At 42.7% G+C, this 20,759-nt stretch overlaps 1 protein-coding gene across 1 annotated transcript; it reads right to left on the reverse strand.

Moving 5' to 3' along the window:
- Positions 1-7,649: 7,649 nt before the first annotated feature.
- Positions 7,650-20,527, reverse strand: atp1b2a (ATPase Na+/K+ transporting subunit beta 2a). The gene is made up of 8 exons (XM_084544591.1): positions 20,299-20,527; positions 17,871-17,999; positions 15,155-15,259; positions 12,920-12,999; positions 12,464-12,589; positions 9,788-9,847; positions 8,915-9,010; positions 7,650-8,598 (listed from the first exon to the last, which is right to left on the reverse strand). Exons 1-8 carry the CDS (start codon positions 20,402-20,404, stop codon positions 8,434-8,436), a joined length of 867 nt encoding a protein of 288 aa, XP_084400717.1. The 5' UTR covers positions 20,405-20,527; the 3' UTR covers positions 7,650-8,433.
- Positions 20,528-20,759: the final 232 nt, after the last annotated feature.

Raw genomic sequence — 20,759 nt, forward strand, 5'->3', positions numbered from 1 at the left:
GGATGGTGGTGTCCTTTATAATGTTCTGGACTTTTCTGAGACAACAGGAACTGTGTAGTCCTTCCAGTGTGGGGGGAGGGGGGGCAGCCGATGATCTTTTGGGCAGTGTTCTCCCTATGACAGTGAGGGAAACGTTGAGAATCAGATTCAGTGAATAAAAAGATCTAACTCTACATTTTAGCTCCTGCTGCAGTTGACTGTGTTGTTTCTCTGCAGCATCTATTCCACTGGGACTCACATAGCACGACTTCTCTCCTCATTGTTAATCAGTGATCAGATCTCTCCACTGATTCAGGTTCTGACATTTTAACATGAAGTACGTTGTTGTTGTGAACACGGTCGTTCCGTCTCTACTACAGGACAAACTCTCCTGTACCAGACCGTGCCTGACTCCATCTGCAGGTGGATCACAGACTTCCTGTCTGACAGGAGGCAGCATGTGAGGCTGGGAAACACATCTCAGACTCCCGTACCATCAGCACGGGTTCCCCTCAAGGCTGTGTCCTTTCTCCTCTGCTCTTCTCCCTGTATACCAACAGCTGCACCTCCAGTCACCAGTCTGTCAAGCTCCTGAAGTTTGTGGATGACACCACCCTCATCGAGCTCATCTCAGGTGGAGATGAGAGCACCTACAGACTAGAGATTGACCGCTTGGTGACTTGGTGCAGCCGCCACAACCTGGAGCTGAACGCCTCCAAGACGGTGGAGATGATCGTGGACTACAGGAAGAACACAGCCCCACTCCTCCCCATCATCCTGTCTGACTCTACAGTCAACACTGTGGACAGTTTTAAACTTTAAGGTATAATGCATCTGATGGATGGGGTTATGGTCTGTCTTATATTTATATATTAGGGGTGGGACTCGATTAAAATAATCTAATTAATTAGAGTCTTTGTAATTAATTAATCTCAATTAATCGCATTTTAATCGCATAACAATATTTGCCCCAAAAAGCAAAATTTTTCAGTTTAAATGGATATTAGTGGATGACTGAATCAAATAATAGACACAGACGTGAATATTGTAAACTCAAGCTCTTTTGATGTCTGGAAAAATGCATTTAATTGCATTTCAATTCAAAACAGTGGAAAAAGAAATGGTTTTAAATGGTTAAAAAACAAAACAAACAAACAAACAAAAACAAACAGTTTGGGCTTCCAACATGTCTTGTCTGTACTTGGACGGGGATTGCTAGCGCTAACAGCTCCGACAGTTTCTGTGCTCACTGCAACATGCTTTCCATTTAGATGGCACCGTAGCGTTGAAGTGCTTCGGTGGCATAGACATATATACATAGACGCCTCATTGAGCGCTGGACCGTACGTCAACGTCGCCGCCATATTGGGGGAGGCAGCTCTGTCCTGTGAACCAATACGAGTCAATGGAATGAACTTTAGTAAGCGCCTTCTACAAAGTACTATAAGCATTTACACATTCACACACGAACGTATTGAGGAAACCGATAGGAACTAAAAACAACGTCTGATTACATTCTGAGTAGTTAATGTTACAGACGTTGTTTTTGGTTCCTGTCGGTTTCCTCAATATATACGTTAATGTGTGAACATGTAAATGAGAGGCATTAACTTACAGCACTTTGTAGTAGACGCTTAATAAAGTTCACTCCATTGACTCGTATTGGTTCGTGGGACAGAGCCGCCACCCCCAATATGGCGGCGACATTGACGTATCGCAACAACGGACCAACCCGCTCAATGAGGCGTCTGTGTATATATGTCTATGCTTCGGTGGTACCTTCCATCAGTCCTAGCAATGTGCTTTCATCCGATTCCTCCGTTTTGGTAGCTGTTAGCCGAGCCCTGACGTGTGCATCAGTGTAATTGGTGTACCAGGAAATCTTGCACTAACAAACGTTCCGCATTGTTTGGAATACAAACTGCGATTAAATGCGTTATTTTTTTTGTAATTAATTAATCGTAATTAACGTGTTAAAGTCCCACCCCTAATATATATATAAACTACTCTTGGTGTTCTTTCTCAGTCTTTATTAAATCAAATATTTCCATTACAGGATATAATTGAATAGAAATGCAGCCACAAGCCTCCATGTTCTGGGAGTGCTCACAGCTAACCTGTTTGGTTCTAACAGATAATAAACATAATATTTACATCTTCTAAATTAGCTTCATGAACTCAGGACCTCACCAACAGCGTGAAAACATTCATATGTTTAAAATAAATCATGTGTTGGGGTGTTCAGTTTTGTCTTATTATCATTATGAAACAGACTTAAATTATATTCTATTTATATTATGTAAGAGTATAGCCAGCTAGCAACAGGCTCTTCAATAATCACTACATTACCCATGAGTCCAGAGTCAGGGCTAAACCAATCCACCTAGATGGTGTCAACACTGTTTTACTATTGACTTTATTATTTAACACAAACCAGAAGAAATGATGAGTCTGTGTCAGCTGTGTTTCTATAGTCGTAAATTCATCAACCTGATGCCCCTCCTAGCATCACGTGAGTAAGCGTATTGCGTCATTTCCTGCTTCTGCACCGTGTGGTATTGCTGTTTACAGAGTGTTAGCGTCGCTCAAATTCCAAAAAACGTTCTGTTTATTGCGGGGAATTCTTACGTATCTTCAACCACCTGTCCTCTATAGCTACTTTTTGAACCACACACTCTCTCTTCTAATCAACTTTGTCTGCTAACGTTAGCGAATTAACCATGGCTTCTCCCTCTGCTTCCTCTTCTCTCTCCTGCATCTCGTGCCACATGTTTAGTTACTCCTCTGCCTCCTTTAGTGGTAATGGTATGTGTAACAAATGTAGTTTATTCGTAGCACTGGAGGCGAGGCTTTCCGAATTGGAAGCACGGTTCCGCACCATTGAAAAACAACCAGCAGCTAGCCAGGGCCCTGTAGCCGGTGCGGACCGACCAAGAGTAGCTCCTGTTAGCATAGCTCCAGTTAGCTGTCCCCCGACAGCTCCCGAGCAGCCGGGAAACCAGGGCGGCTGGGTGACGGTTCGAAGGAAGCATAGTCCCACAAGGCCCGTGGATCACCACCAAACCCTTCACGTCTCCAACCGGTTTTCTCCACTCAGCGACACGCCCGCTGAGAACCCAACTCTGGTGATTGGCGACTCTATTTTGCGGAACGTGAAGATAGAGAAACCAGCGACCATAGTTAGATGCATTCCAGGGGCCAGAGCGGGCGACACTAAATCTTACCTCAAACTGCTGGCTAAGGCTAAGGTTAAATACAGTAAAATTGTTATTCACGTCGGCAGTAATGACACCCGGTTACGTCAATCGGAGGTCACAAAATTTAATGTGGAATCGGTGTGTAAGTTTGCTAAAACTATGTCGGACTCCGTAGTTTTCTCTGGTCCCCTGCCCAACCTGACCAATGATGACATGTTTAGTCGCACGTCGTCATTCCATCGCTGGTTATCTAGGTGGTGTCCAGAAAACAACGTGGCCTTCATTGACAATTGGCACACTTTCTGGGGAAAGCCTGGTCTGATTAGGCGAGATGGCATCCACCCAACTTTAGCGGGTGCTGCTCTCATCTCTAGGAATATGGCCGATTTTATTAACCCCCCGAAACCATGACAACCCAGAGTTCAGACCAGGAGGCGGAGTTGTAGTCTTACACACTTCTCTGCCGCTTCTCTAGGACTGTCTCACACCCTAAACTCTCTAAACTCTATAGATGTTCTGTCTGCTCCCAGATTATTTAAACCAAAAAATAACAACAGAGGAGTTTCTCATAGGAACCTGATACAAATCAGTACAAGTTCATTGGTAGAACAGAAGAATAGGAAAATTAAATGTGGTCTTTTAAATGTCAGATCTCTCTCATCTAAATCTCTTTTAGTGAATGATCTGATAACTGATCATCAGATTGATCTATTTAGTTTGACTGAAACATGGCTACAGGATGATGAATATGTTAGTTTAAATGAGTCTACTCCACCCAGTCATAGTAATTATCATATTCCTAGAAGCACAGGTAGAGGAGGAGGAGTGGCAGCAATCTTCCACTCTGATTTATCTATTAATCCTAGACCTAAGGAGAGCTTTAATTCATTTGAAAGTCTTACTCTTAGTCTTCCCCATCCAGACCAGAAAATACAAAAACCAATTCTTTTTGTTGTGGTGTATCGCCCACCTGCTCCTTATTCTGAGTTTTTAGCTGAATTCTCTGAGTTTTTATGTGATTTAGTTCTTAGAACAGATAAAGTCATTATAGTAGGTGACTTTAACATCCATGTTGATGTTGTCAGTGACAGCCTTAGCTCTTCATTTACATTATTATTAGATTCAATTGGCTTTTCTCAGAACGTAAACGGATCAACTCACAGTTTTAATCACACCTTAGATCTTGTCCTAACATATGGCATAGAAACTGAAGGTTTAACAGTATTTCCTCATAACCCTCTTTTGTCTGATCATTTCCTCATAACCTTTGAATTTGCAATAATGGATTACACAGGAACTGAAAAGACATTTCATTACAGTAGATGTTTGTCTGACAATGCTGTAACTAGATATAAAGAATTAATTCCTTCTTTATTTACCTCAGTGCCATGTACCAATGTTGTGGACGACAGCAACCACAATTTAACCCCTGCACTAATAGATTATTTTGTCGATGGCACTGCAGCATCGCTTAGTTCAACTTTAAACTTAGTTGCTCCTCTGAAAAAGAAGGTCATAAATAGGAGGAGGCTAGCTCCATGGTATAATTCACAGTTGCGCTGTTTAAAACAGGCAGTCCGAAAGCTAGAAAGAATTTGGCATTCCACTAATTCTGAAGAAGCTCGCATAGCCTGGAAAGATAGTTTAACAACTTATAAAAAAGCTCTCAGTAGTATTAGAACAGCATATTATTCATCATTAATAGAAGAAAACAAGAACAACCCCAGATTTCTTTTCAGCACTGTAGCCAGGCTGACAAAGAGCCACAGCTCTGTTGAGCCATCTATTCCTTTAGCCCTCAGTAGTAATGACTTCATCAGCTTCTTTACTAAGAAAATTGTCGGCATTAGAGAAAATATTCAAGGCATCCTTCCAACAGCTGTTAAAGATGCAAGTACAGCGACATTAGAAACTTTTGTACGACCTTATCAATATCTGGAATCCTTCTCCCCAGTAGATCTTCTTGAGCTCTCTTCAACAATTACAGCATCTAAACCATCAACCTGTCTTCTAGATCCAATCCCAACTAAATTGCTCAAAGAAGTTTTTCCATTAATTAACACCTCCATATTGAACCAGATAAATTTATCTTTATTAACAGGATATGTGCCTCAGTCTTTTAAGATTGCTGTAATTAAGCCCTTACTCAAGAAAGCCACTCTAGATCCAGATGTTTTAGCCAACTATAGACCAATCTCCAACCTTCCTTTTATTTCCAAAATTCTAGAAAAAGTTGTTGCTAATCAGTTGTGTGACCATTTAAACAGGAATGGTCTGTTTGAAGAGTTTCAGTCAGGTTTTAGAGTTCATCATAGTACAGAAACAGCTTTGGTTAAAGTTACCAATGATCTCCTCATGGCTTCAGACAGTGGACTTGTCTCTATACTTGTTCTGCTAGATCTTAGTGCTGCATTTGACACTATTGATCATAATATTTTACTACAGAGACTTGAAAGTGAGGTCAAGATTAAAGGAACTGCATTAGACTGGTTTGAATCCTATCTATCTGACAGATTCCAGTTTGTTCATGTCAATAATGATTCCTCTACTTATACAAAAGTAAGTTATGGAGTTCCTCAGGGTTCTGTGCTAGGACCAATACTCTTCACGTTATACATGTTGCCATTAGGCAAGATTATTAGAAAACATGGCATAAACTTTCATTGCTATGCAGACGACACCCAGCTATATTTATCTATGAAACCAGATGAAACTAATCAGCTGGTTAAACTCCAAGCATGCCTTAAAGACATAAAGGCTTGGATGACCTGTAATTTCCTACTCTTAAACTCAGACAAAACAGAAGTTATTGTATTTGGTCCTAAGCATCTCAGAGATTCATTATCTAATCACATGGTGTCTTTGGATGGCATTACCTTGGCCTCCAGTACTACTGTAAAAAACCTTGGTGTTATATTTGATGAGGATATGTCCTTTAAATGTCACATAAAGCAAGTGACCAGGACTGCCTTCTTTCACCTGCGTAATATCGTCAAAATTAGGAACATCCTGTCTCAGAGTGATGCTGAAAAACTAGTTCATGCATTTGTGTCGTCCAGACTGGATTATTGTAATTCATTACTGTCTGGCTGTCCAAATAGCTCTTTAAAAAGCCTCCAGTTGATTCAAAATGCCGCAGCAAGAGCATTGACAGGAATTAGCAAGAGAGATCATATTACTCCAGTTTTAGCTTCTCTTCACTGGCTCCCTTTAAAGTCTAGAATAGAATTTAAAAACCTCCTCCTTACATACAAGGCCCTTAAAGGCCTAGCTCCATCGTATCTTAAAGACCTTATTGTACCATATCATCCCAGCAGATCACTTCGGTCTGAAAGTGCAGGCCTACTTGTGGTTCCTAGAATTTCAAAAAGTAGAATGGGAGGTAGAGCTTTCAGCTATCAGGCTCCTCTCCTGTGGAACCAGCTCCCAGTTTGGGTTCAGGAGGCAGACACTCTCTCTATTTTTAAGGTCAGGCTTAAGACTTTCCTTTTTGATCAGGCTTATAGTTAGGGCTGGACTAAACCATCCCTTAGTTATGCTGCTATAGGCCTAGGCTGCTGGGGGACGATGCACCAAACACATGTCCTCCTTCTTTCTTCTCTCTCCTCTCTCGCATCCTCCACTTTCTTTTCTCTGGCACAGAGCTCTTGCCCTCTAATTTCCTATATACTACTAGTCATACAATTCTGTGCTATTACTATGTAGAATGTTTACTGCTGTGTGTGTCCCACCCCCCTTCCCCCCCCTTCCCCCCTCTTCTTGTGAGTATCTCTGGCCTGGAGTGGTGTGTTTCCCGTGGAGCTCTATACTACATCTGTTGTCGTGGTCTCATCAGCCTGCCCAGTCTTCATGGAATCCTGCAGTTATCCACTCCTACCTGAATGAACAATTCTCCAACCTGCCTATGATTCCTCTTACATTTTCAAACTGTCATGTAACATCATCAGTTTGTATCATAAGATTCCACATGTACACTTTAGTCAGATATGTGTATCTATGACAGATGTATGTTTATCTTGCTGTTCTCTTCTCTCTTTCTTCTGTCTGTACCCGGCTGGCCTTAGGCAGATGGGTCCCTCCATATGAGCTGGGTTCTGCTCGAGGTTTCTTCCTGTTAAAAGGGAGTTTTTCCTGCCACCGTTGCCTTCAGGCTTGCTCTGGGGGTTTCAGGCCGGGTTTTTGTAAAGCGTCTTGAGACGATTTGTATTGTTAGTGACGCTATATAAATAAAATTGAATTGAATTGAATTGAATCAGTCAACCTGACCCATCAATCTGATCCATCAACCTGATCCATCAACCTGATCAGTCAACCTGACCCATCAATCTGATCCATCAACTTGATCAATCAACCTGACCCATCAATCTGATCCATCAACTTGATCAATCAACCTGATCAATCAACCTGACCCATCAACCTGTCCCATCAACCTGACCCATCAACCTGACCCATCAACCTGATCCATCAACCTGATCCATCAACCTGATCAGTCTTCCTGTTGAAACCTGGACGTCTGCGTCATGAAATCAAACGACAGTGTAAATGTTTCATTTCTTTATTTTATTCATTTATTCAACACAAGGAAATCATCAGGCAGGTAAATCAACCAATCACAGACAGGTAACAGCATATGACATCATAGAGCGGGACCACCTGATTGGGTGGTCACTTCTTAAAGGAAGACGATTGTTGGAGGGCAGTACTGGGGGGGGGTCGTGATGGACAGAGTGTAAACACAAACAAACATGTCACAGCTCTAATTAACAGGTAACTAACCTCTAAACTCACTGGTCAATTAACTAATTAACTAACAGGCCAATCAGCTGCAGCCACAACGATAAACAGAAGACACCGTTGCCATGGTGAATAAAGCTTGCATCTGGTTTCTGTGTGAACAAGTGTCTGAACTGGTTTCTGTCGCAGCTTCTACTTCAGGTTCTGATTCTCGTTTTTTCTCTTGGTTGATTTTAATGTCGTAAACAAATAAATAAATAAACAGATAAACAACAGAAATACACATTAATAAATAAACAGACTGGGGCTGATCAGGAGCAGGTGTCAATCATGCAGATGAATGATGGCGTCCATCATCAGTGGCAGTGACATCAGAGTGTGTGTGCATGCTGATTGGTCGGTTCCAGGGTGGGAGTGTTTGAGTTAAAGCTGCACAAAATGTTTACATGACAACTGAGGACTGGATGAGGACACACCTGGACGAGGACACACCTGGACGAGTGCTGCTTTAACGTGTGTGTGTCTATTTGTCGTTGATTCTCAGTTTGAAGGAAACTCGTCCGGCGAACTTGTCCCGCTCGCTGCCGGTGGCGAGAGTGTTGGAGTTGACTTTACACTCCACGTTGATGTCTGTGTTCAGGGAGGCATTAAGGAACTTAACGGCCACCAGCGGCTGAGTGTAGTTCACCTGAAACAGGAAACACATCAGTGTCTCAGCAGGACAAAATGGATGTCTCCACCAACATGGAGCTACTGGGACACATGAACAACAGACCACCTGTAGACCTCAAACCATAGATCATCTGTAGACCTCCTATCATAGACCACCTGTAGACCTCCTACCCCGAAGACATCCTACTATAGACCACCTGTAGACTTCAAACCATAGATCATCTGTAGACCTCCTATCATAGTTGTTGTAGTCATGAAGTAGAGGTCGTACATGAAGTAGAATGGAGCTCTGTGTGTACTTGTTGTGTACTTGTTGTATACTTGTGTAGTACCTGGGCCCTCTTGCCGTAGTAGGGGTAGTACATGAGGTTGAAGGTTCCGTTGGGAGGAAAATAGGCCAAAGGTCCGATCTTGTCAGCGTCCTCCCTCTGGACGAACAAACACACTGATCAATGCATCATCAGCAACCTGTACTATTACTACTACTACTACTATTACTACTACTACTACTACTACTACTACAACTACTGCTACTACTAGATCCTGTGGTTCTACACTGACTCTACTATAAAGAACGGGCTGGGTTTTAATGTTCTAGGTTCTTTCTGCTCTACTGATCTTACCCACTCATCCTCCCCCACTTTATACATCTGAGGGTGGAGGATAATGAAGATGGTGAAGACAGACAGACATGTAGACAGACAGGTGGACAGACAGGTAGACAGACAGGTAGACAGACAAGCAGGCAGACAGGCAGGTAGACAGACAAGCAGGCAGACAGGTAGACAGACAGGTAGACAATCAAAGGGACAGGTAGACAGGTAGACAGACAGGCAGACAGACAGAAAGGTGGACAGACAGACAGGTAGACAGACAAACAGGCAAACAGACAGGTAGACAGACAGACAGACAGAAAGATGGACAGACAGACAGGTAGACAGACAGACAGGTGGACAGACAGACAGACAGGTGGACAGACAGGTAGACACACAGACAGGTGGACAGACAGACAGACAGGTGGACAGACAGGTGGACAGACAGGTGGACAGACAGGTAGACAGACAGACAGACAGGTGGACAGACAGGTGGACAGACAGGTAGACAGACAGACAGACAGGTGGACAGACAGGTAGACAGACAGGTAGACAGACAGACAAACAAGTAGACAATCAAAGGGACAGGTAGACAGACAGACAGATACAGACCTTGGCTCCACAGGTGACATAAGGAGACTGGCCATCCTTCCCTGGTAACATACTGATCACCTGGAAAGACAGACAGGTAGACAGACAGGTAGACAGACAGACAGGTAGACAGACAGACAGGTGGACAGACAGACAGACAGGTGGACAGACAGGTAGACAGACAGGTAGACAGACAAGTAGACAGACAGGTAGAGAGGTTGGTATAATACTCAGTGAACACTATAAAACATTTATAACATGAGCATTTTCACTCCAGACCTGAAAGTAGACAAAGAACTCAACCACACCTGGAGCAGAACCATCAGACTAAAGTGAGCCAATATTCCATATCATGTCCTCCTTGTGTCCAGTATCTGCTGTGTCCTCCTTGTCTCCAGTATCTGCTGTGACCTCCTTGTCACTAAATGTTTCTGGTAACAGCTGATCAGTGGTCTACAGCAGCTTGGAGGAATTTTAGCCCATTCCTCAGAACAGAACCACTTCAGTTCTGAGATGTTGGTGGGTTTCCTCACATCAACTGCTGCTTCAGGTCCTTTTGTTCCTTTAGCTGCTTAGAAGTTCCCCTGGGTTCCTTTGGGACCTCTCAGACTATTATGGAGTGATCTTTGTTGGTGGACCACTCCTGTGGAGGGGGACAGTCGTCTTCAATCTGTCTGACTGTGGATTATTTGTGGGTTCCAAACTCTTTAGAGATGGTTCTGGAACCTTTTCCAGCCTGATGAGCAACAACAACTCTTTCTCTGAGCTCCTCAGAAAGCTCCTTTGTCCACAAACATGTGTTGTGAAGATCAAACTGAGACAAATCCCTGATTTACTGAAACTAAACCAGGAACTGAACCACACCTGAGTCTCATTACATTGATGGAAACACTTCTGAACACATGGACCTCTGATTTAATCCTAGAGGAGCTCCTCTCTGATATGTAATATCAGTGATGGGCAGTAGCGTCGTTACTTGTAGCGCGCTACTAGCTTAACTACTTTTGTCAGTAGCTTGGCAGTAACGTCGCTATTTACAAAACCAAGTAACTTTTCAGTAGCTAAGCTCTTTTATTGATCAAGTAGCGCGGTAGAAAAAATCCAACATGAACTATAAATAAATTAAACAAGTAAATTGTTATTTGTTTATGTACCATTCTGCAATGTAACTCAGTGAGTGACAGCTGTCCAGCCAATGATATGATGCGGTTCACTTACGCTGCCAATCATGACAGTACGTGCCCCGCCCATATGCGCCGTGGCGCCGCTGTTTTGCAGGTTAGCTCGGTAACAGTGCGGTTAAGGCAGTGGCGCATCCACTCACCAAGACAAAGCAAAAATTAAATGTGGTTCTTTTAAGATGGAATGGCTGTCGGAGTGTGTGTCTACAACTTTTCCTCAAATTTTATGTTTGAACTTTTCTTATTGCACTATTACAAGAGGAATGCTCTGCTTTCTATTGTTTTATATTCATTTATACAGTTTTAAGTTAAGCAGGACAAGTTTTAATCTGTTAATTTTAATATTTTTTTAATACAGGGTTTATTTTATCTCTGAAAGGTGTACATGTGTCAGTTCTTCCAGAGCAGGACTCTTCCTCACCCAGACAACAGCAGAACCCTCACACTGACATATACTACACGGCTCATGAACAACAAGATTTTTGTCCTTTTTATGTTAAGTGGGCCAAATCACTTATATTGAAAGTAACGGAAATTACTGCTATAATGGGATTCTTTTGATTAACTATGTAACTTGCTATGATCTCAGGTTTTGGACAGGTGTGATACTGGTGTGTAGCCCACAGTTGTCCACAGTGTACTCACAGAGTTTTTGTGTATGCCCAGACACGTGAAAAATTAGATGGAACATTGGTGGAGACCATGTTTTTTTATTTACTTACTGTATTTTATTTACAATTTCAGAGGGCATTCTTGTTGAAATATATCATTTCAGTTAAATTACAGTAAATAACAGTTCTTAGGAAAATACAATTACAGTGTTAATTTGTAATGAAAATACAATGTTAATTTGGAAACTAAACTCATATTTTTGTCCTATTCAGGCTCATTCCTATAATTTTTTCTTTATTTACATACTTTATTTTATTTACAATTTCAAAAGGCATTCTTGTGTAACTAGAGCTAAAAATGTGCTCTGATTTGTATTTATTTTTTGGGCTATTGTTCAATGAATAAATCATATTTTAGCCTTTATCTGACTGACAGTTGTGTTGATCACTAAAATTGCATTGACTTGGCATGCAGTTTGATTAACTGAAAGTAGCTACTAATGTAGCTTATCAAGCTACTTTTGACAGACTGTAACTTAGCTTGCTACATTTTTATGGGTGGTAGCTTCTGTGTAGTGAAGCTGAATTTATTGTAGAGTAGCTAGTAGCTTAGCTCACTACAAATATCAAGTAGCTTGCCCATCACTGTGTAATATTGTCTCACTTTAGTCAAACATTTCTGTTTCATGTCTTTGAGTTTTTGAAAAACTGAGATCAGTTCAAACTAAAGCTTCCACATGAATAATACGTCTTTATTGCCTGAGGACATAAACGTCCTGGTGTGGTTTACACTCTAGTACTACTCTAGTACTACTCTAGTCTGGTACTAGTCTAGGTCTAGAACGGTTCTAGAGTAGAGTAGTACACTATTACTGTATTTAATATCCGGTGCGGTGTCAACATACCCGGTTCAGTTTGATGAGGATGCAGGGCTGACCTCTGTCGTAACCATAGAAACGATCGGAAATCCCAGAGCAATCTTCCAACATCGTCCGATTGAACTGACAGGAACGCTTGGGGTTATTCCTCACCTGCAGACAGACAGGTAGAGACAGACAGGTACAGAGACAGGTAGAGACAGGCAGGTAGAGACAGACAAGTAGAGACAGGCAGGTAGAGACAGACAGGTAGAATCAGACAGGTACAGAGACAGGTAGAGACAGGCAGGTAGAGTCAGACAGGTACAGAGACAAGTAGAGACAGGCAAGTAGAGACAGACAGGTACAGAGATAGGTAGAGACAGACAGGTAGAGTCAGACAGGTACAGAGATAGGTAGAGACAGACAGGTAGAGGCAGATAAGTAGATTCAGATAGGTAGAGACAGAGACAGGTAAAGACAGACAGAGACGGACAGGTTTACCTCTGCACTGTCCTCTTGAATGAAGTATTTATCAGGAGGACAGTTGTCATTGGTCTGAACCTGATAGGTGTCATTGTAAGCTGTAGACAGAGAGAGACAGAGGGTGATCAATAAACAGATGATGGACAGATAATGGACAGATGATTGACAGGTGATTGACAGGTGATGGACAGATGATGGACAGATGATTGACAGGTGATGGATAGATGATGGACAGATGATTGACAGATGATTGACAGGTGATTGACAGGTGATGGACAGGTGATGGACAGATGATTGACAGATGATGGAAAGATGATGGATAGATGATGGACATATGATTGACAGGTGATGGACAGATGATGGACAGATGATGGACAGATGATTGACAGGTGATGGACAGGTGATGGATAGATGATGGACAGATGATTGACAGATGATTGACAGGTGATTGACAGGTGATGGACAGGTGATGGACAGATGATTGACAGATGATGGAAAGATGATGGATAGATGATGGACATATGATTGACAGGTGATGGACAGATGATGGACAGATGATGGACAGATGATGGACAGGTGATGGACAGATGATGGAAAGATGATGGAAAGATGATGGACAGATGATTGACAGGTGATGGACAGGTGATGGACAGATGATGGACAGATGATGGACAGATGATGGAAAGATGATGGATAGATGATTGACAGGTGATGGACAGGTGATGGACAGATGATGGACAGATGATGGAAAGATGATGGATAGATGATGGACATATGATTGACAGGTGATGGACAGATGATGGACAGATGATTGACAGATGATGGACAGATGATTGACAGGTGATGGACAGGTGATGGACAGATGATGGAAAGATGATGGACAGATGATTGACAGGTGATTGACAGGTGATGGACAGGTGATGGACAGATGATGGAAAGATGATGGATAGATGATGGACATATGATTGACAGGTGATGGACAGATGATGGACAGATGATTGACAGATAATGGACAGATGATTGACAGGTGATGGACAGGTGATGGACAGATGATGGAAAGATGATGGACAGATGATTGACAGGTGATTGACAGGTGATGGACAGGTGATGGACAGATGATGGACAGATGATGGAAAGATGATGGATAGATGATGGACATATGATTGACAGGTGATGGACAGATGATGGACAGATGATGGACAGATGATTGACAGATGATGGAAAGATGATGGACAGATGATGGACAGGTGATTGACAGGTGATGGACAGGTGATGGACCAGAGGTTGTGCTAGACTTTTGCGTTGTCTGTCATTTTGACTGACAGGGTCATAAAGATCCCGTCATAATCTATTTTTACCCGTCACTTTAATTTTTTAAATGATAATAAAGACATATTCAATAGCATTTAATTTTCATTAAAGTTTCATTAACTTTAAGTTCTTTTTTCAGAACAGTAGTGACTTTAAATGACTTTAAAAACAAAAGTTTGGGCTGCTGACACGTCTTGTCCGTACTCAGACCGGGACTGCTAGCGTAAATAGCTCTTAGACGGTACCGTAGGGTTGAAGAGCTTCGGTGCTACGCTAACTCCATTCTGGTAGCTGTTAGCTGCATAGAGATATATACGTATATATTGTATATATGTCTATGGTTAGCCGATCTCTGACGTGTGCATCAGTGTAATCAGTGTACCAGGAAATCGTGCACCGACAAGAGTTCCACGATGTTTCGAACGCAAACTGCGATGAGAGACAAGAGCCAATTAATAAGGTCACTCGCCGCCAAGTGGTCAGGGTGTGAATTACAATCTGTCAAAATGACGGATGGCCTTCAGATTTTTACGTCACAGTTTTAAAAAAAATGTCAGTGACGGAAAATATTCAGTTAACGCGACCCCTGTGATGGACAGAGGATGGACGGATGATGGACAGATGATGGACAGGTGAGGGACAGGTGATGGACAGGTGATGGACAGAAGATTGACAGAAGATTGACAGATGATGGACAGGTGATTGACAGATGATTGACAGATGATGGATGGATGATGGACAGGTGATTGACAGATGATGGACAGATGACTGACAGGTGATTGACAGCTGATTGACAGATGATGGACAGGTGATGGACAGATGATGGACGGATGATGGACAGATGATGGACAGATGATGGACAGATGATTGACAGGTGATGGACAGATGATGGACAGGTGATGGACAGATGATGGACAGGTGATGGACATATCTGTGTCTTACTCGACAGGAAGGAGTTGAGGTTGTGGACGAAGTCGTCCCAGCTCTCAGTGTTTGACACAGAGAAGGTGATATCCAGCTGATCTCCCTTTGGACGGATCATCATCCCTGAAACAACCAATCACATCTATCTCATTAATCTCATCTATCTCATCTACTGATCTCATCTATTAATCTCATCTACTGATCTCATCTACTGATCTCATCTATCTCATGTACTGATCTCATCTATTTATCTCATCTACTGATCTCATCTATTTATCTCATCTATTGATCTCATCTACTGATCTCATCTATTTATCTCATCTATCTCATCTACTGATCCATCTATCTCATCTACTGATCTCACTACTGATCTCATCTATATCATCTACTGATCTCATCTACTGATCTCATCTACTGATCTCATCTACTGATCTCATCTGTCTCATCTACTGACCTCATCTACTGATCTCATCTACTGATCTCATCTATCTCATCTGTCTCATCTACTGATCTCATCTACTGATCTCATCTATCTCATCTGTCTCATCTACTGATCTCATTTACTGATCTCATCTATTTCATCAACTGATCTCATCTACTGATCTCATCTATCTCATCTACTGAGCTCATCTACTGATCTCATCTATCTCATCTACTGATCTCATCTATCTCATCTACTGATCTCATCTACTGATCTCATCTATCTCATCTACTGATCTCATCTATCTCATCTACTGATCTCATCTATTTATCTCATCTACTGATCTCATCTATCTCATGTACTGATCTCATCTATTTATCTCATCTACTGATCTCATCTATTGATCTCATCTACTGATCTCATCTATTTATCTCATCTATCTCATCTACTGATCCATCTATCTCATCTACTGATCTCATCTACTGATCTCATCTATCTCATCTATCTCATCTACTGATCTCATCTATTGATCTCATCTACTGATCTCATCTATCTCATCTACTGATCCATCTATCTCATCTATTGATCTCATCTACTGATCTCATCTATTTATCTCATCTATCTCATCTATTTATCTCATCTACTGATCTCACTACTGATCTCATCTATATCATCTACTGATCTCATCTACTGATCTCATCTATCTCATCTACTGATCTCATCTACTGATCTCATCTGTCTCATCTACTGACCTCATCTACTGATCTCATCTACTGATCTCATCTATCTCATCTGTCTCATCTACTGATCTCATTTACTGATCTCATCTATTTCATCAACTGATCTCATCTACTGATCTCATCTATCTCATCTACTGAGCTCATCTACTGATCTCATCTATCTCATCTACTGATCTCATCTATCTCATCTACTGATCTCATCTACTGATCTCATCTATCTCATCTACTGATCTCACCTATCTCATCTACTGATCTCATCTATTTATCTCATCTACTGATCTCATCTACTGATCTCATCTATTTCATCAACTGATCTCATCTACTGATCTCATCTATCTCATCTACTGAGCTCATCTACTGATCTCATCTATCTCATCTACTGATCTCATCTATCTCATCTACTGATCTCATCTACTGATCTCATCTATCGCATCTACTGATCTCATCTATCTCATCTACTGATCTCATCTATTTATCTCATCTACTGATCTCATCTATCTCATGTACTGATCTCATCTATTTATCTCATCTACTGATCTCATCTATTTATCTCATCTATTGATCTCATCTACTGATCTCATCTATTTATCTCATCTATCTCATCTACTGATCCATCTATCTCATCTACTGATCTCATCTACTGATCTCATCTATCTCATCTATCTCATCTACTGATCTCATCTATTGATCTCATCTACTGATCTCATCTATCTCATCTACTGATCCATCTATCTCATCTATTGATCTCATCTACTGATCTCATCTATTGATCTCATCTACTGATCTCATCTACTGATCTCATCTATTTCATCTATTGATCTCATCTATCTCATCTACTGATCTCATCTACTGATCTCATCTACTGATCTCATCTATTTCATCTATTGATCTCATCTATCTCATCTACTGATCTCATCTATGGATCTCATCTACTGCTCTCATCTATTTCATCTACTGACCTCATCTATCTCATCTACTGGTCTCATCTACTGATCTCATCTATTTATCTCATCTACTGATCTCATCTACTGATCTCATCTATTTCATCTATTGATCTCATCTATCTCATCTACTGATCTCATCTACTGATCTCATCTACTGATCTCATCTATTTCATCTATTGATCTCATCTATCTCATCTACTGATCTCATCTATGGATCTCATCTACTGATCTCATCTATTTCATCTACTGACCTCATCTATTTCATCTACTGGTCTCATCTACTGATCTCATCTATTTATCTCATCTACTGATCTCATCTATTTCATCTATTGATCTCATCTATCTCATCTATTTATCTCATCTATCTCATCTACTGATCCATCTATCTCATCTATTGATCTCATCTATTGATCTCATCTACTGATCTCATCTATTTCATCTATTGATCTCATCTAGCTGATCTACTGATCTCATCTACTGATCTCATCTACTGATCTCATCTATTTCATCTATTGATCTCATCTATCTCATCTATTTATCTCATCTATCTCATCGACTGATCTCATCTATCTCATCCATTGATCTCATTGCTGTCACTGATGAGGGCTCAGGTGCGTTTCATATGGTACCTGGTGTGGCCAGCCGGTCCTGCCAGGTGGGTTTGTAGTCGTCCAGCGTCAGCAGCATGATGTACATGGTCAGAGCAAACATCCCCGCCAGGAACAGGTAGAAGACCAGGTAGAAGAGCAGGATGAGACCTGAGGAGAGGAGGTGGGGGGGGGGGGGTGGTTATACTGTTTACAGAGACAGTTACATCCTCCCCGTCCCCCTCCCCCTCCTTTAAATGTCCTCATTATAATCCTCTTGTGTTTGGCTCCGCCTCCTGCTGATGGCCTACATTCAGAATAAATGGGGGAGGAGGAGGAGGAGGGGGAGGAGGTCTAAAACCTTCCTCACTCTCTCTGTTGACAGTTTGATCAGCTGTTATGATGGCAACGGAGAGTCCTGCTCTCTGATTGGCTGTCTCTGTTCAGGTCACCTGTCATACTGACCACAAGGACCCTGGAAACACAAGGACCGTCTACCTCTCAGAACCAGACCAGGACCAGAAACAGAACCAGGGTCAGGACAAGAACCAGAAACACAACCAGAACCAGGAACAGAACCAGGGGCAGGACAAGAACCAGAAACACAACCAGGACCAGAAACAGAACCAGGGGCAGGACAAGAACCAGAAACACAACCAGGACCAGGACCAGGACCAGGACCAGAAACAGACACAGGACAAGAACCAGAAACACAACCAGAACCAGAACCAGAAACAGAACCAGGGGCAGGACAAGAATCAGAGACACAACCAGGACCAGGACCAGGACCAGGAAGTCATCCAGAAACACAACCAGGACCAGGACCAGGACCAGGACCAGAAACAGAAACAGAAACAGACACAGGACAAGAACCAGAAACACAACCAGAACCAGAAACAGACCCAGGGGCAGGACAAGAACCAGACACACAACCAGGACCATTACCAGGACCAGGAAATCATGTAAAGAAGTGTCCTTCTAAAGAATGAACCATCCACGCAGATCAGAACCAGAACACAAAGTGGGTCACATCAGTCCTGGTTCTGGAGACCCTGAATCACTTCAGTGTTTATTGTTTATTGGTCATGTGACCATTAAAGGGCACCCTGTCCTCACTAGTGCAGTAGATTACAATGAAACTTGTCCTCAGATTAATCCAGATTAACTTCCTGTGTCCCGGTCCATGATGGGAGATATGACATCATCACAGAACGTTATGTAAAGGTTTCATAGCAGCAAACTGAACAGGTGTGTCTGCTTTCATTAACCTGCCACAGACCATAATAAGACCCGTAACCACGGTAACTGCACACAGAGCTGGAGACAGGGAACAGAATAAATGATGGCGGGTCAGATGTTGTGACGTCCTGATAATCCTCAGGAGATAATCTCCACTGACATGAAAACAAAATGGAGTCAGCATTTAGACTGAACACAGTCGGGTCCTTTAAGAATATAAATAGACTGTGACCTTCACAGGGACATAGGACGGACAGAGGACGATGTGGACGGTTCAACGTGTTCTCAGGGTTAAACTTGTCCCAACACATGAGACTAATTCATATTAGACATCGATTAATGTTTTAATGTCCTCCAGACTCTAAAGCTCATGAATCCAGCACTGGTCACAATGAAGACCAGGAACCTCCCAGTCCAGTACCAGGTCTACGGTTCACCGTCCAGAACCACCATGACCCAAACACACTTCAGTCGACCAATCACAGTCCAGACTGAGACGCCTGAAAACTACACACCTGAGAACTACACACCTGAGAACTACACACCTGAGATCCACACACCTGGAGAGCTACACACCTGAGATCCACACACCTGACATCCACACACCTGAGATCTACAGACCTGAGATCTACACACCTGAAAACTACACACCTGAGATCCACACACCAGGAGAGCTACACACCTGATATCTACACACCTGACATCGATACACCCGAAAACTACACATCTGAGAACTACACACCTGGAGAGCTACACACCTGACATCGACACACCCGAAAACTACACACCTGAGAACTAGACACCTGGAGAGCTACACACCTGACATCTACACAACTAATATCTACACACCTGACATCGACACACCCTAATATCTACACACCTGACAACTACACACCTGACAACTACACACCTTAAAACTACACACCTGACATGTACGCATCTAGAGAGCTACACACCTGACAACTACACACCTGATATCTACACACCTGACAACTACACACCTGAGAACTCCACACCTGGAGATCTACACACCTGGAGATCTACACACCTGAGACCAACCACATGTGATCCGTCCTCATCCAGGTGAGGTCACCTGAGAGAGGGGGTCCTGGGGGCAGGAACTGAGGGTCCAGATTATATTAAAGGTGATCCAGAGAGTATTTATCAATATATCGATTAATCGATGGACAGAGGATCAAATGACGTGGGAGGGGGGGGGGGGGGCACTCACCCCAGCTCGTGGCGGTTCGGCCCAGCAGCTCGTGCGTTCGCGGGTTCCAGAAGGCGTCCCGCCACTCCCCCGAGCCTTTGCGATCCTCCTCCTTGGATCCGGACATGATGGAGGCGGTGAGGATGAGGAGGATGAAGAGGACGAAGAGGATGAAGAGGATGAAGATGGAGGTCGCTCTGTGCTCACAGGGCGCGCGATGTTCCCGCTGTGACCGCACGAGCTTCTCTCGACCAGCTGATCGGAGCGGAGCGTCGCTGATGTTTGAGCCGCGGAGCTTCGATCGATGAGGACGGAGACGGAGACGGAGACAGAGACGGGACCGGGACACTGCGGTAAACCCCCAACACCGGATGACGTCACACCACCTCCTCCAATCACAGAGCTCCATACACCCCCCCCCAGACTCTATGTGTGTGTGAGGCAGTGCTGGATGGAGAACTACTACAACACAGGACATGTTG

Source organism: Chelon labrosus (genome assembly GCF_963514085.1).
Source record: "Chelon labrosus genome assembly, chromosome: 1".
NCBI lineage: Eukaryota > Metazoa > Chordata > Actinopteri > Mugiliformes > Mugilidae > Chelon > Chelon labrosus.